We start from the raw sequence: 23,941 nt of genomic DNA, 5'->3' as shown, positions 1-23,941 counted from the left end.
CTGCAAAGATGTTGAGAGCAAGGAGCACAACTTCTGTCCCGACTCCATTTTATTAAGGCCTATGCCATTTTATTGGATTAGCTTCCATTTTTTTCCTAAAATTCACAATCCAAAAGGAAGCACATTCTGCCCTGAAAAAGCTACAGCAGTTGTGGGTGCATAGCAGTCCATGCTGTGTACAAAGAAGGGCAAACTAGACATCAGCTCTGCTCTTATTAGAGCAGATCTTGCTTCACAGCAACAACAAAGGGGAATGATTGGGAAATCAGGGAGCACTTCTGCGAAGCAAACCCCGATCCAGTGCTTCACACTGCCTTTTATGACACATATTGCAGCAATCCAGTAACATAAGAAACAGATGCCCAGGGAAATTTCAGCACGGCACCTTCCCCTATCTCCCCATTCTCAAGGTCAACCAGAACAGCAAGAGGCAATCTGGAGAACAGATCTGAGAAGTGCTGCCACCCCCACCGAACATCAACAGCCCAACAGCATGGCCGGTCTGAGCCGGGCAAAGACAGACTTTTCAGGGGATCAGTCGCACCAGCAAGCAAAGCGTATCTGGGTGCAGCAAAGGAGTCCCGTGGAAAGCCGTTGCTCTGCACGGACAGGTTAGGCAGAGCCCGACCGCTAAGCCCACTTACACGTCTGGCAGCATCTTTGGTATGAGCTCCACCGTGAACCTGGCAGAGGCATGTGAGACTTCCACGGGGATGTTCTCCATAGACGTATAGTGGATGTAAAAGCTCATAGTATGCTGAGCAGTCCTCTCTGATTTCTCTTCGCTGAACTCTTCAGTGACCCCGTGAGCCACCCAGGTGTAGGTATCTGGATCAACCACAAAATCGCTTTCTGACCTGCCCTTGTTAAGAAAAGTCAGATTCTGGAGACTGTGGCTAAGGCATTCCTCATCGCTTTGAAGGCCCCCAAGCTTCAGCCCGCCTAAGCGAATGCACAAGTAACAGTGGTTGAAGTCCACTTCAATGGAGCACTCCTCCATAAAGCTTTTGTTTAGGACAAAACTCCCTTGGAGCCGTCCTTTGCTTGTCCTTCGCTTTGCCCAGGTTATTTTGACATCGTGGAGGACAATCGAGTTGTTTTTGGCCACCGCGCACAAAGCGGACTCCATGGCGGTCATCGGCATCCATATTTTGTTATACTCCGCTGCGTGCTTGTACTTGTCTTTGGACAGCAGGGTGGCGTAGGCAGAGAAGCAATCAATAGGCTTTTCCATGTGCTGCAGGCAGATGTCGAAACCCGGCGTCACGCACCACAGCTGCACAAAGGGCACCAGGAAGCCTCGGCAGATGTCTGTGGTGAGCTGGAACTGGAGCGGGTCGCCGGCGCTCAGCTCCAGGGAGAGCTCTCTGTAGTGCGAGCACTGGCTCTTCCTTACCCAGCCCATGTGCCGCTGGTGGAGCTCCTTGCTCTTCTGAAGGAGGGAGGCGGCGGTCTCAAACTTCTCGCTCCGGACGGCTGCCAGCACGTCTTGCCAAGTCTGGGTGCCGAAGAGGGTGACGCTGCGGTTGTGGAAAGGTCCCTCCTTCAGGCTGTGCTCCTTCATCGTCTCCACGGAGTACACCCTCTTCTTCCACGTCAGCTTGATGCTGCTGCGCTCCTGGATGAATGCGGGCTGCTCTATCAGCTGAAGAGACCTGTAGTTAATCATCTGGGGATCTGGAAGACTCTCTTTGTTCAGGGGAAACAGGACTTTAAAATACTTGTTCATCCCTTCGATATCCACTACGAAGGCGATCTTCTGCAGGACTTGGCCCTTCAGCTGGGTGGCCATCTGCAGGCAGTGGGCTCTCTTCTCGTACATCATCGCCTGGGAATTCTTCCTGTTGAAGTCGTGACAGAGAAACTCGATGTCGTCCGAAGAGTAGACGATGGGCTTCTTGTGGAGCACGGAATGAAGGTGCCGCTGGACCACGACATCCACGTACCGGCGGATGGGAGAGGAAGCCCAGGTGTACGAGTCAACGTGCAGGGAGTAATGGCCCGCTTTCGACTGGACAGTGGAGTTGGAGCGACTGAAATAGGAACGGCTGAGCAGTCTCCTGAACTCCAGGGCCACGGGGGCCAGCCTTGGGTGAATGTCATCAGTAACGATAAGGTCTAGCATTTTGTGGAAGTCGCGGACATTAGCGGCTGCCTGCAGGTGCTCCCAGATTGGGGCCAGGAGACTGAATTCCATGTTTTTAGAGGAGTCTTGGCCAGGAGGCACCTCTCCCAGGTGGTGCGAGAGATGGATGGACAAAGGAAGGATGTGACTGTACTTGTTTTTCATGTGTGATAGCTGTTGAGGGCTTGGCTCGCACTGACACCGGAGCGGAGTGACGTTTCTGGTGTCCTCCTGGCTGGTGAGGAACTCGGCCACGAAACTGTTGAACATGATCATTAACTCCTCTATCATCTGATGGGACCCCCTGTTACCTGGGGAGCTTTCCTCGTCCAGCCGGTCATAGAAACAGTCCTCCTGCAGCCGAAACTTCCGATGGATCCTGGAGAAGTGATAAGCCACAGCTATGCAGTCCTCCAGGGTATTGAAACGAAGGGCCCCTGCCGCTCCCCTGTAGTGGTCCTTGATGAAGAGCTCTGCCTCTTCATAGGACAGCTGCCTGTCCGAGCGGATCACAGAGGTGGTGAAGACTCCCTTTAACATCTCATCAGTCTCCTTTTCTACGGTGACAAACAAGGAGATCACCCGACGATCTTTCTGTGGCAGGAGGCTGCAGACGTCTTGGCTAATGTGGGGTGGGAACATGCACAGAGGCTCCTGGTTGGGAGCGTAGTAGGTGACACCCCGCTTCTTTGCTTCCAGGTCCAAGGCACTGCCTTTGGGAATAATGCCAGCCACGTCTGCAATGTGGATCCCGATCTCATAGTGACGCCCAAGATCCCTAATGCTGATGGCATCGTCCAAATCCCTGGCACCCTGGGGGTCGACAGTGAAGGTCAGGTAACTCCGACAGTCCTTCAGCTTTTCCTTGGTGAGGTTTAGTTTGCTGCTGGAGGTGTGTTTGGCTGACTCCTGGGTGACAGCAATTGGGTATTTCTTCTCCAAACCATACTCCAAGTTGAGGATCTTTAAGCCTTCTTCCAAAGTCAATGCAGCATGCAGAATCTCCGTTATTATCCCCAAAGGGTAGTAAAACCCTTCCCGCCAGGAGATAACCTGGACGCAGAAGAACTGGCATCTCCTCGTCTCCTGGCTGATCTTCTCGCAGCTGACCACTCTGTACTTCCCGTTGACAAGCCTGCGGATGGGAATGACGTTGGGTTTCTCTTTCAGCCCTGGGACGAATATTTTGGTGACAGTGGGATCGATGGGTATCATCACCCGGGGATCAAATTCATCCATCATGCAGATGAAGGTCCGTTCCCTCTTCGCGCGCTTGAAGATGCCCACCACCTTCCCCTGAGGGCGATGGCTGCCGCTGTCAGCTGTGCTGCTCTGCAGGATTTCCACGAGCACCTCGTCTCCGGTGAAGGCCGTCCCGCAGTGAACTCTGCCTCTGATCTGAATGGTCATGGCAGGGGAGTCGTTGAGGGTGAAGGCAGAAGCTCTGTCAAACCCTTCTTTGACCAGCTCGCACCTCTTGTACATTTTGGGGTGCATGTGCAGATACTCTTGCATCATCTGAGAAGAGAAGCTGACGTATTCCCGCCTGTCTTCCCACAGGTTTGAAGCCTCCGACTTCACGTTCAGCAGCCCTTCTTCAGACACCGTCACCAGCACGTTCTTGCTCTCGTCTAAGAGCTCCTGGAGGATGGGATCGTCGGGATTCACGCTTTCACCCTCAGAGCTCCAGGAATCCGTGTCGCTGTCGTCCTCATCCCCCTCTGGGCTCCTCCTGCTCCAGCTCTCCTTGTCGCACGCAGCCTGTTTGATCTGGGCCATCGTCAGGTTCTCCGGGAAGACACTTCCCTTCTCAATGCACTGCTGGATGAACCGCTTCCACACCTTGCTGCACTGGCCGTGGGAGCACAAGGCCACGGCATCCCCCACCGCAACAACCAGGGACTGAGCCCGGGTCATGATCGTGTTGAGCACTCTGGCTTCGTTGAAGAACTCGAGGTGGTGGGAGGCCGAGACGCGGAGGCTCTCGCTGGTGTGGACCGTGCTGATGATGATGACTCGGAACTCCCGCCCTGCACCAGAGGAGACAAGGGAGATCTCATTCACAGGAACCCAACGGGCAAGACCCTGCCCGGCTGCCACCCGGCACTCTGCCCATCCACGCTGTGTTACGTGGCCGCGGGTTGACGTAACCTCGCTCGGCCGAGTCACGGCAGTCTCCTGATGCGAATAAAGCAGCTCTTGGGGATCGTGAGGGCCTCCGGGCACGAACCGGGATGGAGACCACGAGGCCACCACCACCCACGCGCCAGGGAGGGAAGGGCAGCGTGGAGAGGGGCGGAAGGCAGGGCACTGAACCAGTGCAGCCACGAGCACCCGTGGATCAGCCCCACACGCTCCGTGCCACCGCCGGCCCCCGCCAGCCTCTCCTCGCAAACGCGGGTAGAGTTTTCTATGAATCCCAAATTCCTGGGGGAACCGAGGGCCTGGCAGGAACGAGAGCGGTGACCGTTCGCAAGAATCCCTCTCCCCTCAAGGACAGCTCTGCTGATCGCACAACGAATAACAAACAGCAAGAGGCACCCTGGTGATTTCAGAGCTGGGAAGAGACTGCAAAGAAAGGGTGTGGAGATCAGAAACACACCCCAGGGGTCAGTGATTCTCACCATGAGGAGTCCCAGCTGCACAATAAAAAAAAAATAAAAATATAAAAACATGGATGAGTCATAAACTAAATCCTTGAGGACAAAACCAGCCCTATCCCTCTATCATCATCTAGAGCAGCAGACTCCTCTTTTAGTGAGCTGTTCTGCGATTTTTGCTGCAACTGGTACCCACAGGCCATCCTGGTTTCAATTCCCTTCTATTACTAGCCTCCCCCGCTGGTACTTGGGGCTTCACACGATTCACACACACTCAAGTCCCCGGGATCACACGTACAGGGTTTTCACCCTCCTACAAAGCAACGTCCGTATATTTGAAACGAGTTGACAGCTGGGTGCCGATTTAATTCGGTGTGAAATCTTATTCACTAAGGAAAAAAATGAAATCAAAGAATTAGCAACCAGAAGGGGATGGAAATCAGCCAAAGGATTTCCAGGCACTCCCTCTCCTAATCAGCACTACGTCAGCTGTGGCGGCTGCAGCAGTGGCAGAGCCACGGGGAAGGGCAGGGGAGCTCTGCCCAACAGCACCGCATGCACCCTCCCAGAGAGGTGTTTTGCCACGAGATCAGCCAGTATTTTGCATTTTAGCAAGCAGGACAAGGTTGAGATGCCAGAAACACCTCTGCTAACGACCCAGGATCTCTTCCCCCTGCTCATTACACAGTGGCTGTAGCTGCAGTAGACTCTCCTGTCCACCAGCATGAGTGCGAAAGTTCTCCCCAGCACACAGAAGATCTCAAAACGCAGCCAGGCATGACTAACTATTGCACAAGACACAAACCTGGCAAGTTTTCATAGTTTTCTACCACCACATCTTGTAGCTGCTTCTTCCTCAGCTCTTGCCTTGTTGCAGAAACCTGGTAAGAAAGCAGTAGGCGCAACTGAATACAGTTTCAGCTCAGAAATGACCCCCCACCCAACACCAAGGCCCCTCACCCTTCTCGGCTGTGGGTTCCCCAGAAAGTTACTCGACAGCAGCTACACAGCCTGGGCTGACTTCAGCTGGTGCTCCCAGTCCGCCCTGGAGTTAACCTGCCTAGAAGCTGCTGAAAAAAATCTTCAACTAAACCATCCCACCATGGGGCATCTCTGCTCCGACCACCCATGACACACTCCCCAAATGGAGAGCGCCTCGAAAAAACACTGATGCCACGCAAGACCCCAGATTCCCTATTTTTGCAAGCCCAAAGGACAGGCTTACCATGAATAGAGTCCAACATTTATTAGGGAGCGTTTAGGGAGCGGTCAGCAGTGCATGCATAGCCCCTTCAGGTGGGGAACACATGGTTCTCCTACACACCTGCATCCCATGGGAGACCACACAGATCCTCTTCAGGTCTCGGACACCCCACTCATCCGGCCATCTCTGATAGATCTCCTTCACTTTCTCAATCACTTGCATTATCTCGGAGGCGTTGTGCCAAGAAAGCATGGACATATCCCTTTCAGCCACGCCACACACGTGGCAGAACACGAGCGGGTAGATTTCGGGATGGGCTGGGATGTTCCCACTGGCTTGGATAGCGTTGCCTTTGCCAACGTAGAAGTGCTTGGAGACAAACTCAATTATGCCTGCAGTGGAACGGTAATTCTCATTGAAGATGATCCTGCTCTTCACAGCCACTTCATGCCTCTCTTTCTGATAAAACTGAAAGAGACGGTTTAACAGGGTGTGATCAGCAGATTGTTCATCCCCAACACAGAACAGCTTTGGGGTTATCTGCATGTGATCCCCAGCGAGGACAATGCGGGTCTCAAAAGTGGCGTAGGAGAGTGGAACCAAAGCTTCGCACTCCAGCATCTGAGCAGCCTCGTCGATCATGATGTGGGTGAAATAGCCTGGGGCAACCTTCAAGTTCTTGGATAACATGGAGGTGGTAATAATGATATGGTGCCTGTCGATCTCCTCCCGCGTGGGGTGTCGGAAGGAGCGCTGGTCTGGCGAGAGGCAGCAGTACATCTGAGTGATGGGGTCTGTCAGGTTGATGGGACGGTCAGTGGATATAATCCTCAAAGGAACAGCCCACGGGTGCCCGTTGGTCACGTAGTTATGGAAGTACTCCCGGATGTAGATGTCAGCAGCACTGGAGGGGAAAAAAAGGGGGAAACCACAAGGAATTGTAAGTGCTGTTCCCAAACGCTGTGACCAGCATCCCAACGCACTATCTGATTATTCAACAACATGCACCCAAACTCTCCCCCAGCTTTGGCTGACAACCCACTTGTCACAGGAGATATTCACATATCGCCAAAGAAGCCGATGCTTACTCAGCCACCAATTCCAAGCCTATTTTGAGAGTATGGTTTAAAATAGGAGTTGGTACTCGAGACTAGGGCATCTCTTGATGCTCATACGGAAAAATGCAACGATGTGCCCAACAAAATCTGTAGCCCTGCTGCTCTCCAGGGACAAGTCACACAGACCTCTCCTCCGACAGCTACTCGTCCCCAGCCCAGGCGGGTGATACGAGATCTGCAGAAGAAGCTTCAGTGCAAGCAGGCAGCCTGTCTCAGGCTAAGATTAGCAGTCACCCATCCATTATACATTAAAAACTAAGGCAGTAACAGCCTGCAGGATCGGATGTGGACACTCTTTTCAGCATAACTGCTCTAATTTTAACAATCTTGGCCTGGTTTCTCTGAAGGCAGATACAATGGCAGTCAGACCAGATCTGCATTTCCTCTTCCCCAAACTCTTCCTGGAAAAGTAAAAAAACCGGCAATGTGCACAGAGCACAATAGACTTCAAGGGCAAGTAGAGCACAAAATTATCCCAGCAAGGTCAGGCAACAGTTTTCTACTTCTTCCAGTACACAGTAAAGGCTAGAAAGAACAAACTATCTCTCCAACCCCATCCCCATCCCCATTTTATAACAAGGCAGGAATATGCTGCCTCTTCCACAAACACTTCCAGCCATGTCAGGCTTCTTCCCAGCAGGAAGTGCTAGAGCAGTTGAAGACATATTAAATAAAAATGAGTTTATTTAAGCAAGTAATTGAAATGCATACTAAGAAAAGGGCAGCTCAGCTCAGTCTCACACACCCCGGCTCCCTCTCAACCCACCAGGCAAGCAATGGACTAGCTTGCTTGGATCCAGCCCCACAACCCTGGTTGCCTCTTCCCTCACGCCCTGCTAACCTGTTAGTGTGAGTGCAGATCAGCACCCGTGTGTTGGGCTGCCTGAGGATCTCCGTGGTGGCCATGGCCAACGTGAACGTCTTGCCTGTGCCGAAAGGCCCATAGATGAGAAGAGGTGGGACCTGCCGGCTGCTGGTTGCCTGGCCCGTGATGAAGGAGATGGCTAGTTTCTGCTTGCTATTCCCTTTCTGCGGTGACCCAAGAGAGTAGGGGACAGAGCAACTGGCGACATCTGGTAGGACCAGCTTCTCATCCAACAGGCGGTCCACAGCCTGGTGCCACTGCCGGAACAGCAGCTGGTCGATTTGGAACTGGATCTCCACCTTGTGGGACGTGTTTGGTGCGAAGTTCAGCTCCGAGCAGCATCTCTTTGGTATCTGTAGCCAGATGGTCTTCTCCGTGGTGGCTTTATGCTCCACGCTAACCTCGTAAACCCGATTGTCCACAGGTGGGTCAAGCGCCAAGAAAGCAGTGGGCACAGACCTGCTCAGCAGATACCCCTCGTCTGTGTCCGGCGAGAGGTTATAAGGGGTAGGCACTTCAGCGAACAGCTCACCAGAGAGGGCAAACTTCATCCCCACGGAGAGGCTTTGCAGCATGGGGGTCAGCAAGATAAGGACCCGCAGGTTGAGTCTGAAAGGAAGAAACACCCGAATGAACAGCAGAGAACTGGCCCATCGGTTCATCCGCAACCGCCCTCCCCGCTGCAGAGCGGGGATCGCCACCTACACCCAGAGAGGCTCCGCCAGCCCCCTGAGAACACAGAGGCAGAAACCGTGCTTGTAGCTACTCCACGGCCGCAGGACAAGACCCAGCCCTTCCCCTTCTATCGCTACCCAGCAAGGCACCTTTCTCGGCAGGTTTCCATTTTTCTGGGAAGGCGCTCCAGGCCCCAACCCAGAAGGGACAGAGACTTCAGTAACAGCGTGGCCCCAAGGGTTAGCAGCGGACCCGTGGTCCACAGCAAGGAGAATCCACACCTGGCACTTACTTGGCAATCAGAGCCTGTTCGGCTTCTTCCTCGCGGAAGAGGAAGCTGTGCATCCTCTCACGATAGTTGAGACGGGTGATGGGAACGGTCGTACCACCCTCGCGCTGGTAGTCCAGCGCGAGAGCGGGAGGTTTGTACTTGGCCAGCAGATCCACATCTTCGCTGGTCCTCGGCACGCTGGGAACGATGATCCGGTTACCTCTATCCCATCGCACGAAGTTGACGGGGCGGCTGCTCTCCCTGCTGCTGGGGACGTGCTGGGGGTTATCGCGCCGGCCCACCTTCACCTTGATCTTCTGCATGAGGACGGGGCGTTTGCCGAAATCAAACACCACCCACTGCTCGAAGACGCCCAGCGTGCAGCACTCCATGCAGACCTCCACCAGCGCGGTGGCTGGGGAGGAAGGCAGGGTGGCCACGTGCTCCCCCCGAAGGTAGTGGAGGCCCCGGGAAAGTCCATTTCCCGAGAAGTAGAAGTTGACTCCGGGTTCCCGCTTGAGTAGGGCCACGTGCTGCAGAGGCATCTGCCGGTTGAGGAGAAGACAGGGACACGGTGAGGGCAGCCCATGGGAAGAGCCCGGCGGCTGAGGAGGTCCTCCCAGCAGCATTTCCTACCGAAAGCTGCTGCAAGAACCGAACGCCCTGCCGGACCTACAGCACACCAGAAATTCTCCTCGAAGGAGCTTATTCCTCATGCAACCCCACGGCAATTTTTTAAGGTCTTAAAGAACCTCAGGTTTCAGTTCTATAGCAATTGAGCCCGTCTGCTGTAAACGGGAAATCTCCTATGTTGGACAGGGCAATTAGACGCAGGCTCTTGCCCCCAACACCCGTGAAATCCTGGGCAGGAAAGCAGCTGAATTTTGTTATTTGTGATGATACGTGGGAGGTGCCGAGAGCAGCTGGGGCCGCCCCAGCCCCGCTGCATGAGACGAGACAGGAGACACGGTGGCTGCACCCCTCATGCACGGCCCCAGCTCAGGCACCACGTGGGCCCGAGCTGCTCCTCAGTACCCGACGCACATCCTCATTCAGGCATCCCAAAACCCCTATCCTTCTGCCTCTTGCAGAAACAATAATTAAAAAAACCCAGAGAACCCCGAAGGACAAGGACTGTGCACAGCAGCAGCAGGCGCTGCCAGCGGCTCACAGCCTCTTGCTGCGCAGAGCTGGGCTTACCTGGGAGTGGACCCTGAATTTCCACTGGTATTTCATCCTCCTGTCCTCCAGCTGCAGGTGCAGGGGCTGCTCACACACAACTCTGACGCCCTCGACGTGCTCAGCCATCTGTGGGGGAGGCAGGAGAGGAGCGAGACTGAAGGCAACATCCCGGGGACACGCTGCAGAACCCTCTGCGGGGCCATCTTCATCCTTCGCTTTTACGCTACGTCCTCCCGAGAGGGGACTGTCGGCAAATCCTCGTTCTCAGTCCTCACCCGCTGCTGCTCAGCGTCCCCACGCAGCAGCCTTGGCAAACGGAGGGGCCCGCGGCATAGCGGTGCAGTCGGGTACCCCGAGCAGGCTCTTGGGTTGCCGTCTCGGAAGGGATGAAGGAAGGAGGATGCGACACCCCTTTCTGCATCACCGTTAGGAAGGTGAGCAGCGGGCTCCGTTCCCAAACTCTTACACAAGAGGCTTCTCGCCATGCGCCAGAGCAACGCGTTCCCACCCTGCCGCCCGTGACTCACAATCAACACCTCGTTGGAGCACGTCCGATACTCGGCGATGAGCCGGTCCTGGTAAGACAAGAGCCCTTCCTTCAGCGCTTGCTTCTTTTTCTTCACGGCGACCTTCACCCTCTGGATCCACTCCTGCAGCTCCTCGGCGGAATGAGCCTTGGTGCAGCTGTTCCCCATTTCGCACACCTCCGCTCTGTCGGGAGAGAGGCGTCCCAGGTGCCACCCGTGCCCGGTGGCACGGGGCGGGGGGTCCACAGCGAGCCGGCAGCTGCCCGCTGCCCCTGCCCTCTTCCCCCGCTGCACCGGGTGGGTGCCTTACCTGCTACACAGCGAGAACTTGGTCAGCCCGAGCGGCGGCGCACGGTGGACCCACTGGACGGAGGCGTCAACCGAGAGCATCTGCATATGCTCGACCGAGGAGCAGTGGCTCTCGAAACTCTCCTGCGAGCTGAAGGTCACCAGGCAGAGCCGGCAGTAGAAGTGCACCGGCGCGGGTGCCGCCGGCTCGCCGTTGACGCCGCAGGTCCCCGCGGCCGGCAGCAGGTCGGAGCGAACCAAGCCGCGCTCCCTCTCGGCTTCCCAGACGGCCATCTCCACGTCGCTGTGGGCGTACTGGCAGCGCTGCGGGCTGTGCTTGCAGGGCTGGCCCCTGGAGACGAACCTGCAGTAGCTGAGGGTCGGCATGAACTCCGGGCACGGCCGGATGGCTGTGTACTGCTGCTTCCTCCGGCTGTCCGACACCACGTGCACCAGGAGGGGGTCCCAGCTCCAGTGGGACTCGCAGAGCCGCCCCTGGCCGCCCACCGAGATGCGCTGGGGGCAGCCGAAGAAGCAACGCTTGCAGATCTCCTGGAATCGCCCCCCGAACTCGCTGGCGATCTCGGCGGCGGCGGTGCCGCCGGCCGGCGATTCGGGGGTGGCGGTGGGGTGACCCCCCAGCTGCGCCTGTAGCACCGCTGCCTTCAGCTGGCGCCGCTCCAGCTGCTGCTCCCGTTCAAAGTTCCAGACCGTGGCCTCCTCCGGGCTCCAGGCAAAGGTGCACTGGCTCTTGTGCTTTCTGCAGCCCAGCCCCACCGCAAAGTACCTGCAGACGGCGTAGCGGGCCGGGTTGGGGAAGCCCGGCCGCCTGGACACCTTCCTCCAGGCTGTGCTCCGGCGGCTGCGGCAGCGAGCCAGGAGGATCTCGTACATGCACTTGTGCTCCACCTTTCGCAGTTGGTAGGTGATCTCGTTCTCCTTCACGCTGCACTTGGAGCAGACCAGGAGCAGCTCCAGCTGCTGCTGGAGTTTGCCCAGCGGCACCGCCGGGCCGTTCGCCGTCGGCATCCTCAGCGGTGGCTTGAGCGGAGCGAAATTAACGGCGGGAAGTTCCTACGAGGCAATGCTGGGGGGAGGAGGTGCCATGGAGGGCCCGCGTCCTAGCTCGCTACGTACCCGCCGGCCATTGGTGCGAGTTCACAAAGCCTGACAAAGAAACGAGGAACAAGCGACTTAGCAGGAAACATCAGCCGGTCCCTGGCTGGACGTGTGCCGAGGCACCGGCACAGCCTGGCCTCGCTTACCAGCGAGCAGCCGGGAACCTCACCCAGCGCCCAAACCCACCGGATACCCTTGCCCTGGGCACCCAAGCGCCGGCTCCCCCAGCTCTGTTCATCCGCCAGCCCGGATCCAAGGGGTCAGCGTCCCGCAGGGACCGGGCTGCCGAGCGGCGAGGGCTCCTGCCAGGGCTCGGCTCGGTCTCCGGCGTCCCACAGCCTGCAGACCGTCGGCATTTACCGCCCAACGCGGGAGAGCCGGCGGCGGCTGCCCTGGAGGACCCGGCCCAGTCCCCATGGCGGCCACCGGCCTCCTCCCGGACCGTGGCCGGATGATCCGACTTCCTCTTCCCACTGCCAGTGCCTCCCCCGCCTCAGTTCGCTCCTGCCAACTTTTTCTTTTTCCTGCTTTCTCCCCTGGGTCTGGCGGGGCAGCCCCACGCCAAGCGGGAGAAACCCAGCTCCAACCCCCCAGCCCATCTCCCTCTGTGGCACGAAAGATGAATCGGAATTAACTAACAAAGCAACCACCCTCTTTGCTCCTCGGATGCAGCACCCAAGGCTGGGAGACAGGCATACTGAAACACGGATCTGCCGGCATCTCCTCCGGCCGACAGCTCTGTAAACATCCGTCTGGGAGAGCTCTGGCTCCGGTGGCAAGGAAGGTGACTCACGGCTCCCTGCTCTCCTGGGCCACCGGCTCCGGCATTTGCCAGCAGTTTCCTGGGTAACCAGAGGCCAGGAGCATCCCTGGGAATGATGCTACAGGGTTTCGTGGCTGGGCCAGGCGGCTCAAGGCAAAGGGAACACGCCGGGGCAGATCTGCGGGCAGGGTGTGCTGCCAAGGAAAGCCGCCAAGCCTCATGCCGAGCATCAGCCTCGGGCTCCGGACCCGCAGCCACGAAGGACCGGCTCTCTGGCGATACCGGGGAAGAGCGGCATTTACGGCTGCGGTCCGGCAGACAATGGAGCGGGAAGACAGACTTTGCGCTGCTTCCGCAAAAATACTTTTCGCTTTTAATTAAGACTCCTTTCCCCACCTCTGGGATAAATGGGGTGCTTGATGCTGGGGGAGGCAGGCAGGGGGGTGCTGAAGCTGCTGCTCCAGCTGAAGCTCCAGGCAGCAAACACGGAGCCAGAACTGCAGGGGGAAAGCGGCCGGAGCATCACTCACCCTCCCAGCTCACCGTTAGCGAGCTCCTCGTATCCCGTCCCAGTGCCACAGCAGCCACCCGCTGCCACTCTAGGAAGAAATCACCTAATCGTACTTCTCTGCCGCGCGTCGGGTTGGACACGCGCTCAGCGGGTAAACACCAGCCCTATTTATCTCCCAAGGTCTGGCAGCGAGCCTAGCGTTGGGCAGAACTGCTAGTTTCTCTTTCGGTAAGCTGCAAGACTCCACGGTGGAGTCCCACGGCAGGGCTGGCTCTTCCTCTGCCATGATTCGGGTCACTGTGCCACGCCGCCGGCTCTCCGCACCGAGAACTAAATCACCCCGACTCACCTCTGCACCTCCATTTCCAATCCTTTACTTGCAGCACTCCCGTGCAGGCTGGCGGCCCTCACTCGCAGCATGAACATACAGCCGGATGGGCAGCACGGCCCTGCCACGGCTCTTATCTATAAATTGTCCAAACCTACAGCATCTGCAGGGACCACCGTGGTCCTGCTCAGGCAGCATCACCCGCTTGCTGCTTCCTGCGGGTACCCAGGCTCAAAGCCTCAGCAGAGCTGCTGGATGTGAACGCAGCACAAGTGCTAAGGAAAAGCACCCCTGAGCTGGAGCGGGGCTGGGGCCAGCGGAGAGCCAGCGTATCCCCATCCTCTGCCTGTAACAAGGTCACAGTCATCGGAAGAAAACCATTTCTGCAGCCCAGACGCTGCACAGGGGTCAAGAGCTCTTTCTTTGCTCTGGTTCTACCACAAAAAAAAAAAAAAAAAAAAAAAAAAAAAGGTTGGGGCCACAGTAGAGGTGCTGCCTGATTGCTGACTGATGCAGAGAAAATGCTTTGCACTGAAATGAAATAACTTGGGAAACAATAAAAATATAGGAGAGCACCTATAAGCAATAAAAAAGCAGGAGGGGGAATGGGACACTGTGTCTCCTGCCCAAGGGCACCTGGAGATCCTCTGTTGATCCCCAGCAAGACAACAAAGGCAAAGCAGCGCTGGCATGGGGCTGCAGACCCTGCACCCAGGGGCTGCTCCTGCTGAACCCCCCCAGGGTCACGAACGCCTAAAAAGCCCCCAGCCGCTGGGAACCGAGGCAGCAGTTTGGGGAGGCACGCTCTTCCTCGAGCACGGCTCCGCAGGACCCTGTGCCGAGCTGCAGGAGGGGAAACCCCTGCACCTTTTGGGGGGCCAAGTATCCCTCCTGCGCCAGCCTGGCGAGACTGTCCTTGTCCAAAGCGTGATGCTAAGAGGGAGCGTTCCCGCTCCTCTTTCCCCAGGAGGTCAGGAATCCGCTGGAGCTAACCCAGACCCGTGGGCTCAGTTTGCGGCGGTAAGTCCGCGCAGGGGCTGGCAAGACGGGGGGCTGGCAGCGGGCAGGGCAGGGGGAGACGGCGGCAGCGAGGGGCCGGTGGGGCCAGGCTGCTGCCGAACCGCAGCCAGCAGGAACGCCCGGAGAGGGACCCCGGGTCACGGTCAGCCTTCAAGAGCCTTTCAGCTCCTTTGAAGCTGGCAGGGGTGAGCAGCACACTCCCGGCGGAACCGGGGCTTATTTCGAGGCTAACATCTGTGGCTTTGGGAACGCTTCGGTTTCCCTCCGGTAGGAGTTTCACCTTCCTTCCTCTGGAAGTCTCCTCCTTAGGATGAGCTCTCCTGGGAAAGGCAGTCGTGTTCAGGATTTGTGCAACATCTGTGCAACGCTGCCACTGGTGAAAACTCCAAAATAACCTCAGTAATACACGCGAGAGAGGATGAAATCTGATCGCTGGCTCCATGGAGCAGGAGCTGAGCTTCCTGGTCCCAGCACGTCCACAGCCGCAGAGCCCGGAGGAGACGTGGTCCTGCAGCAGCGACGACACCGGCCTGCTCGGTTAAATGCTTTAAGAACTACCCATAAAGCTGGGCTGTTACTGGTAGTCATGTCTAGGCAGGGCATCCCAGTCTGAGAAAGCTAAGAGGGAATATTCCACCTTTAAAGGGTCAATTCCCTCGCTGTTTATTTTTTTAAGCAAGCTTTTGATTTTGAGTAAGCTGCCAGAACATGCTCTGGGTCTGGAGGTGGGAGGGAAGAGGAAGGGGAAATGCAAACCCCTCTTAAAGTCTCCGCGCAGCACCAGCACCGAAGCCAAACTAAAGCCTTTTTCTTTCTACGACCATCTTATACCCACAATAAAAGTAAAAAAAAAAAAAAGAAGAAGCTACAGAACTTGTGCAATCCAAGCCTGGGTGGAGGAAAGATGCAGAGCATGAGCAAGCTTGGGGAGGCACACCGTAAGATAGCCGTCCAACCGACAATAAAACTGATGTTAACAGGGCAAAAGCCAAGTGCCCCAGAGGAAGGTAGGAGCTGATCGAGAGCGATATTTACCAGCAAGCTACAGACTGTGATTTGCAAGCTGAATTACATACATTTTAAGAAAAACAGTAGTCCTGAAAAGCCCAGCCTGGTGTTTAAAGCCACTTGCATCCTGCTGATGGGTGAAACAAGTCACTCTAGCAGATGGAGAGGCTGGTTTATTGTATGCCCAGCTCTGCATCCTCTCACGGAGGCTCAGGACCCCATCAGGGTGAGTATCTGCCTCTCTCCTGATAGCACGTACCCTCCCCGGGGTGGGACAGGGACACACGCACCCGCTACCCAGCACCGGTCCGGCCTCGCTGCAAACCAAACCGAACCAAACCACGCCATCGCCTCGCTGACGGCATTTGCTCCGCGCTGGGGAAGATGCTTCAGGTCAGGGCCGAGCCGTGTTATGTCTGAGCACAGTCCCCTGGCAAGCGCCTCGCAGGGCTGCGCTGATGCCAGGGATAATCACATTTCCCTGGAAATGAGGAGTCGAAGCACGGCCTTTCGCAGAGAAACGCTCATCGTGCGGCCGAATCCTGCCGCTCCGCACCCCTCTGCCATGCCGGCCCGCTGGGAGGAAAGCGGCCTTTTTGTTAGGTCTTGCCTCGATTAATTATTGACAGGAGGTTAGGCAACGTGCTGCAACGGAGGAAGCCAAGTGCCCCTCGATCAGAGCAAGCGACGTGGGTCAGAGTACCGGGACAGCCCCCGGCGGGGATGGGGACAGGCCAACCGCTCACCTCAGGGGACCGCAGCCCCGCGCCCCGGTTCTCGGTCCCAGCTAAGCACCGGACCTGGGCACCCACGGAGTTTCTCCTCTCTCGACCGCGAGCGCTCGGAGCAGCGGCGCGAAACCAGCACAGCATCCCCCAGCACCCCGCGAGCAAACGGTGGCGGCCGGGCTGGCTCGGAAGGGTTTGGTACCGGTGGAAGAAGAGCTGCGCCGCGGATGCTGCCCCGTGCCACCCCATCGCCTGCGGTTAACCCTCCCGGCTGCACCAAACCCCCACCCCTTCTGATATTTCCCTCCTGGACAAAACCACCCCCCAAAATTCTTGGGCCCCCTCCTTTCCCCTGCCTTTTTCAACAAGAAGGTTCACTCCACGTCCCACCCAGAGAGCTGGCGCGGTCCTGCCGACCTAGCTGCCGCAAAGCGACAGCCGCCACGCTTCGGCCCGAGTCGGTGGGCATGCACGACCCCCAGGCACCGGCACCCCCGTTACAGCATTTACCTTCTCACCCAACTACAAAAAGTTCACCGGGAGCTCCCACACCACAACCCCCAAGCTCAGAAACGGCAGCAGAGAGGGGAGAACTGCCGGCCATCGCTCACCAGAGGCAAAACCGTGCACCCCTGTCACCCCGGGGGCTTTGCACCCCAAGACCTGCATCCTGACCCCCCCCCCCCCCCAAAAGGGCTCCAGCCCGGACAGGGATGCTGCGAGCCGGGATTGGGAGCAGAGGCGGGGGGGGGGGGGGGGGGGGGCTGAACACCCTGGAGCATCCCACACCGTGCAGCACCCCAAAACCACTCTGCAGGGCTAACCGGGACCACCCTGAGCCCTGCAGCACCCAACGAACCGAAGCACCCTGCAACCCCCCCCCCCCCCCCCCAACCCGGAGCCCCCCGCCCCTCTCTCACCGCCGCCGGGCTGGGGTGTAGGGGGGTGGGTTTGGGGGGTACCCCGGGACTCGTCGCCGCCGGCAGTTTCGTTTCTGGGGCCTCCCCGCATTCAAACCGGGGCCGGATTTCGCGGAAATTGCATCACGGCAGCTCCGCCCCGCTCCTCCCCGCCGGCACCGGGGGGAGCCGGCACCGGCACCGGGGACGGGGGGTGGGGGGGGTGTCACCGGCACCGGGGGAGCTGCCCGCCTCCCACAGCCCACCGCACAGGCACCCTCCCCCCTCAACATAATTGCCCCCCCCAACCATAATTGCCCCCCCCAGCACGGAGGGGATGCTCCCGGGCGCTGCTCACCGCGGAGGGTCGCGGTTCTCCCGCGTTCAGCCTCGGTCCAGCGCCCGGGAGCGGCGGTACCGGAATAATCAAGCGAAGCTGAAGCGGTAACGGGCGGGAGCAGCGGTCCCCAACCCGGCTGGGGTCCCCCCCATCCCCGTCCCCGCCAGCCTCCGCTTAAAAAGGGCTCCCGGGGGGGGGGAGGCCGGGCTCGCCGGTTTCCTTTCTGTTCATCAGCATCACTTTCGTTTTCCATTTCTTTCCCTGGCTGACAAGGTGCACCCAGCTGCAGAAAGTTCAACCTTGGGCTAAAAAAATAAATAAAACCCAAATGCACCACCCCCCCCCCCCCCAGCAGCAGAACCCCCATTGCATCGGGCTTTGTGCAGGGTGGCAGCACCCACGCCCTGGGGGGGCAAGAGCCCGCACCCCACTTTGCAGGCACGTGCCATCGCACAAGCACCTTCGCCTGACACTCAGCACCCAGGGTGGGGGTCCTCAGCCCCCCTCCCCCCCTCCAGCGTCGCCCCTTCCCAGCTCGCCAAGCCAAACCCGCAGCGGTCCAGCATGGCATAAGGCAGCATCCTCCTCCTGCGCCGTTTGGTGCTGCCATATATTGAGGGCAGCACGTGCGGAGAACTGATAAGCTCGGACAGCCCCCCCTAATGCTGCAGCCTGAGAACCCCCCCCAAACACACGCATCCACACAAATGGCCCAGGAGGTTTCTCTAACTCCCCCCCCCAGCCCCAGGACCACACCACAGCACAGTGGCTACGGCAGCGCATCGTCTCACCAGCCCGGACACGCGGCTTCAGAAAGTACCGACCTGCAGAGACGATGCTGTGCTTGACACCACGATGCGGCCGGGCCCCAGCCTGGAAATGTACCAGTATTAAGATAAATAAAATTATCTTAACGCCAGCAGCAAGCCCTAGAAAACAACCAGGCAAAACAAACACACCTCCAACTACGAGCGACTGTAAAAGATTGCGAGCACCGGAGGCAAAGTTTCTCTGCTGACAGCAATATTGTTAAATCCCTCCGTCGAGGAATGGGCACATCGCGCTTGGTGATGCCGCGCAGGGGCCGCGGCACAAAATCGGCGTTGGTGAGGGAAATAAAAGTTCTTCCGCAAAACGAGCGGGAGGAGGAAACGCCGAGGAGCCGAGAGCCAGCCCGCGGGGCACGCCGGCAGCGGGAGCAGGGGGGAAAGGAGGGGCAGGGATGTTTCTGGCATGTTTGTCAACACTGAAACAAGGAGGAAGAGATATTTTACCTTTCGGTTTTGTGCTGGTGCAGCCACGGGATGCCTCGGAGGGAACCCCCCTACCCTGCTCCCATCCAGCAGCACCCCACGGAGCCTCGAGGGAAAGGGGCTTTCACACCAGGGAGGGGTGCGGGGCAGCCCAGCCCTGTGGGTGCTGGATGGGACCCCACCAGAACAGTGGGTGGTCGTGGGAACCGGCCATCCCCGGGCAGCAAACCCGCCTGGTCCGTGCACCAAAGCCCCAGTCGCTGCCAGACCGGCGGCCGCGCTGGCTGCCCGCCGCAGGGCCACGGCCGCGGGGCTGCGTTCTGCTCCTCTCTGCCTTTCGTCAGCCTTCGTCTGACCCTGCAAAGCCCTCACGCTCGGCTTTCCTGCCCGGGAATGAGCTTCCCGGCCTCTTCCTTGCAACTGCCATGAGAACCATTATCTGTTGGGACGGTGCGGGGGGGCCCATCCCTGCCCAGGAAAGGAGCGGTCCCTTCCCCTGCGAAGATGCAGCCCCGCAGCCAAGCGAAGCCAAAGAGATCGGGAAGGTGTCGGCTCCGGTCCGCAGAGCGAGCACAGGCGCCGGGACGTGCAAGAGCGATGAAGTCCCTGGGTTGCGTTGCCTGTGGGCAGAAATCATCCTTTCTACAGCACTGCCTCTAAACCACAGCAGATGTCTCGGTAATAGCCCAGACATCATCAGACAGCAGTAAAAAACAGAAACAAAATACCCTCCCACAACCCCCAGGAGATGCCAGAGCCAGGACGGACAGTGCCAGCCTCACCCAGGCAGAGCAGCCTGGGCACTAAGGCTTCGCTATGATCTTACAGGTGAAATATTTGGAGGTTTCACTCTGCTTTTCAAGATGGGATATTTTCCCTAGAGCCCCAGCTCCAGGAGCCAGGAGAAAATAGCTTTCACTATCGTATATAAAGCTTCTGGCCCGGCTCGGCATGCATAAAAAGGCAACAGAAACGGAGAAGAAACCCAGGGGAGAAGCCAGGCTCTGCTGTTACTTAATCTCTGGCCAGCAGAGCGGAGGAAGCCTCTGCCCGGGCCAGGCAGCCGCAGCCGGAGCAGGGAGGAGGCAAAGCTGCGTCACCGAATCACCAGCGTCAGGGTGGGGGAGAGCCGAAACCCAGTATTTGCTGATTTTAGACAAACACCACCCAGCTGAAAGCCTCGAGTTTCAGTTTCCATTCCTGCGGCGATGTGACCGACAGCCACGGAGGGATTTCCCCACAAAGCCACCGCTTCTTCTCTGGGGGGGGGCCTTGGCTGCAGCCCCCCCCCCACCCCCCAGCCCTGGGTACGCTGCGTTCGTGCGCTGCACGATGGTCCGAGGACGAGCTGGGACCCAGGAGGGAGATGGTAGAGCATCTCCTGCCCCAGTAACACCCCTAACCAGCCCAGAGAAAACCAGCGACAGAGGAACTGACAATTTCTTACAGCCTCCCGCTCCCTGGCAGCCCACGGGCAGCAGTGCAGGCAGCTGCCGGGCAGGACCACGGCACAGCTCCGCTTGCAACGCTGCCAGTTGGATGCCCGGGCAGCGGGAGCGTCTGCGGATCTTTCCCAAATGCTGCAGGCTTCTCCCGCGGATGCCTGGAGGAGAAAACGCAAGCGGCTGTGTCTCCATTACCACACAAATCCGGAGGAAAACAGGGACTCGCATGAGTCATCTGCAGCCCTTTATGTAATTTGTCTCTGGATTCGAGTCCTCCACGGCCCGGCTGCGAGCGGAGCAGCCCTGGGCTCCCCACGGGACTCTGCCGGGGTCCGTGCCGGGAGGGAAAGGGGAGCACGGCGGAGCACCCACGGGGGGCCCTGGGAAGGCAGCTGCCAGCAGCACCGGGCTGGCGGAGCGGGCACCGGTGGGCACGTGGGACCCCAGGCTCACGTGGCGGACTGACCCGCTGGGATTCACTCTGATGCTCCAGTCGTGGGGGTGCACGACCCCCACCGCAGCCCTGGGAGCCCACCCCGGCTCCGCAGCGGCGCTCGGCCCGTGGGCGCAGCATCGCTGGGGAGGGTCCCCAACGCAGAGCCCCGGGTCTCGGTGCTGCTGTCGGCGCCGCGGGGAGAGCCTGCCCCTGATCTGCAGGTGGGACGGGCTCCCCACGAGCGAGGCTTTACCACCACCGCCCAAACCAGGGCTGAAGAACCAGGAGACAAACCAACCACACGCGCCCTGGCCGGGGGCAAAGTCCCGTGGCGTCTCGCTCCAGCCCCAGCGGCCACATCCTTGCTGCATCCAGCCCGAGGCCAGCTATCGGCACGCTAACTGATAATCCCTGTTTACAACTTACTGTAGAGGACTTCCCCTTGCTTTTCCTTCTCAAGCCTCAGCCCCAACCCTACCACGAGTTACCGACAGCCCTGCAAATCCCCAGCTGCTCTCACACAGAGCGGGGAAGCACCGTGGCACGCTGAGGAGCGGCACAGCCGCCGCAGAAGCCGATCACACCCCCGGGGCATCCCAGAGCATCCCAGCCAGTCTCTCCAGGGAGACAGGGCTGCCCTGAAAGCTGCTGCAAAGGGAAGGGAGGATTGCACCAGCCAAAATCGGCCTGCAGAGCTTTTATTGCTTGGAGAGCTGTTTGCATCCCTAGGAAGCGTTGCCTTGCAGGGCAAAGTACACCCTCACTGGGAACGCCTTGCCAGCAAAGCCATCTATAGTCTCCAGGGCAGGTAAAGTGCCCCAGCACTCGCTGCCCACACTGCCGTGTCCCCACCGCTGCTCGCACCAGCGTGGAGATGCCGCAAACCCTGCCCCATCCCGCGCTCAGATGCCACCTCTCAAATCCCCTTAAAGAGGAGCAGGAGGTCCCTCCAGCCGTTCCCCTTCAACCTGGCCATCCCCTCTCAACCTGCAGCCCCTGGATAACCTGGACGGGTTTGTCCAAGCGGACACGGCTGGTGCAGGATGCTCGGCCCGCGGCTCTCGAGGGCTGGGCAAATGCACCAACGCTTTCCAGCCCCCGGCACTGCTAGGAGAAGGTGTCCCCATGGCTACAGAGGGACCTTCGCTCACCGTCACAGCGTGGGAACGGGGGGCTTTGGGCTAGAAACGCGCCCCTGGGTCAGGCTCAGCACCGCTGCTCATGCTGGAGAGGCAAGAGGCAGCTCATGGTGATCACAACCCTTCGTGTTTCCTCAGTCTGACATACTAACGCTGTCCCAAGTACAAAGCTAGCAAGGAATAAGTGACTGTGATATCTTAAGGGCAGGAAGCCTGGGAGGGAAAAGCCTCTGATTAGGCAGGACTCCTCCTAATCAACCACGGCCCCGGGTTCAGGCTCAGCCAAAACGAAACAGGATCTAATGCCTTAGAGGAATAAATATTTTTTTCCTCCTGACTGCGCGTCGTAACTCTTCTAAAGACAGCTTGAGGAACCGGTGGTTATCAGCTGGTCAGCCCCAGCCACACCACGGACAACCAGCCTTGGGAGCCGCATTTCGGGCTCACCAGCCCTGCACACAGCCTGCCCACACCGGGGACACCCTGGGGACAGCCCAGCCCTGCACCCCAAAAAGCGCTTGGCTCAGCTTCATAGCCTCCAGGTGTTTTTCTAAGTTAAAACTGGTACTTTGCAGGCAGGACATTATGGACAGCATGGCAGTGAGTGCCTGGTGCCGAGTTTGCTGCTGACGTTGGAGATGGCATCAAGTGCCGCGAGCAAAGCCCAGGCAGCCAGCGACGGCCCCACCGCCCTCCCTGCGCCATTTCAGGATGCAGATTTCGGCGTAGGCACGGCTGCAGGGAGAATTTTTTTCTGGGATGATGCTGCATCCACCCACATTCAAATCCCAGGCAAAGGGTGGAAAAATAAAACACCACAAAGTGATCCGAGCGTCCCTGAACAAGAGCAGACGCACAGAGTCTGTAAAACCCAACTTTTTAAGACACCTAAACTACATCCAGCACGATGCTGCTGCTCACAGCATCCACCGTGACTTGGGGACGCACAGGCCAGATCGGCGAGTGTTTGAGGGCTCCCCACCCACCGGTGGGCACCCAGGCAGGACAGACACCCCTGTCCTGCTTCGCCCACCTCAGCCCAGCACCCTTTCAAACTCAAAAAGCCTTTCGGGGCAATTCTGCCTCCCCACACCGGCCCGTTTCAAAGCAAAGCGCTCCCTTTGCAACACCCGCCCTCCTGACAGCCACGTCCATCTCACGAGGACTGGGTTTGAAAACAAAACTCATGGCACACAAAAATTGCTGAACACCCCTAAAAATACCAAGTTGCTGAAGCTACGGCAGCTCCTGCCCTCAAGAGAGGATGCAGGAACCTTCACCCAACCGCAGGATCATGGAGAAGAACCCCGTCGCAACCTCCTCTCCAGCCTCCAGGAGCACCAGGGACCTCCGTGCCCACCGCAGGGGCTGGGGGCTGCCGCAGCACCGGGCACCGCTGAGCCGTGTCCTCGCCCACCCACCCCAGTGACCACGGCTGAACCAGCTGCAGAGCAAACACCGTGTTAGAGCAAAGCTCCCCATCCCCACACCCCTCCTCACCTCTGTGCCCGTAGAAGGGCCAGCCTGGCCGTGCCGTCCCCCTCCCCGGGACAAGGAAGGAGTTAAAATTCACTTATGAGGAGGACCTATGTGATAGTCAAAGCCAACCTGGCTGAAGAGGCAGAGTTAGCCAATACTGGGTTGACTTAATGGTTTTGCTGGGGCAGTGACACACAGAACGAGAGGTTTCTGAATAACGACCCCGCAGCTAACAAAGAGGAACTCTGCAGAAACAGGCTCTGCCTCCCCACAGACACACAACATCTGTCTGTCTGGCTGCTGCCCTGGGAAAGGGCCAAGTGTCCACTTTAAGCAGAGCTGCAGCTTCATCTCCAGGTTCTTCCCCAAGACAGCACATGCACACAAGCTCTCCGCTCCATCCCCTGCTCCCGCAGTGCCTCCCCGGAGCGCCGGGACACGCCGACACAGCCCCGGCTCCTAATTCAGCCGGGACAGCCCCGTCCTGCAGCCAGGATGGACAATTTTCCCCACAGCCGCTGCTCTGCCAGGCTTGCAGGGTGGCACCAACCTTTCCCGTTCCTGAAATTAAAAGCATCATCTGCAAAGAAAAAAAATAATAAATCCTTTTATTCCATG

At 58.3% G+C, this 23,941-nt stretch overlaps 1 protein-coding gene across 11 annotated transcripts in view; it reads right to left on the bottom strand.

Annotated features, from left to right (window-relative positions):
• HELZ2 (helicase with zinc finger 2) overlaps positions 1 to 19,946 on the bottom strand; it is a 28,372-nt gene extending 8,426 nt beyond the window's left edge. Inside the window, exons 1-10 of one of the 11 annotated variants that reach the window (XM_049816491.1) lie at positions 19,651 to 19,946; positions 18,846 to 19,444; positions 10,878 to 12,022; positions 10,568 to 10,751; positions 10,059 to 10,166; positions 8,880 to 9,403; positions 7,889 to 8,521; positions 6,050 to 6,833; positions 5,531 to 5,606; positions 645 to 4,155 (exon numbers count right to left, since the gene is read on the bottom strand). In XM_049816491.1, coding sequence (XP_049672448.1) covers positions 645 to 4,155; positions 5,531 to 5,606; positions 6,050 to 6,833; positions 7,889 to 8,521; positions 8,880 to 9,403; positions 10,059 to 10,166; positions 10,568 to 10,751; positions 10,878 to 11,884 — 6,827 coding nt within the window. In that variant the 5' untranslated portion in view covers positions 11,885 to 12,022; positions 18,846 to 19,444; positions 19,651 to 19,946. Of the gene's footprint in view, positions 1 to 644; positions 4,156 to 5,530; positions 5,607 to 6,049; positions 6,834 to 7,888; positions 8,522 to 8,879; positions 9,404 to 10,058; positions 10,167 to 10,567; positions 10,752 to 10,877; positions 12,023 to 12,160; positions 17,028 to 17,252; positions 17,350 to 17,589; positions 18,148 to 18,395; positions 18,445 to 18,530; positions 18,826 to 18,845 lie in introns of those variants that run through there. The other 10 variants (XM_049816486.1, XM_049816484.1, XM_049816482.1 and 7 more) reach the window with 10 other exon arrangements.
• Between the last annotated feature and the right edge of the window lie 3,995 nt (positions 19,947 to 23,941).

The sequence above is a fragment of the Accipiter gentilis genome, chromosome 14, assembly GCF_929443795.1.
Source record: "Accipiter gentilis chromosome 14, bAccGen1.1, whole genome shotgun sequence".
Classification (NCBI taxonomy): Eukaryota; Metazoa; Chordata; class Aves; order Accipitriformes; family Accipitridae; genus Astur; species Astur gentilis.
This window is presented reverse-complemented; position numbering and strand designations above follow the sequence as displayed.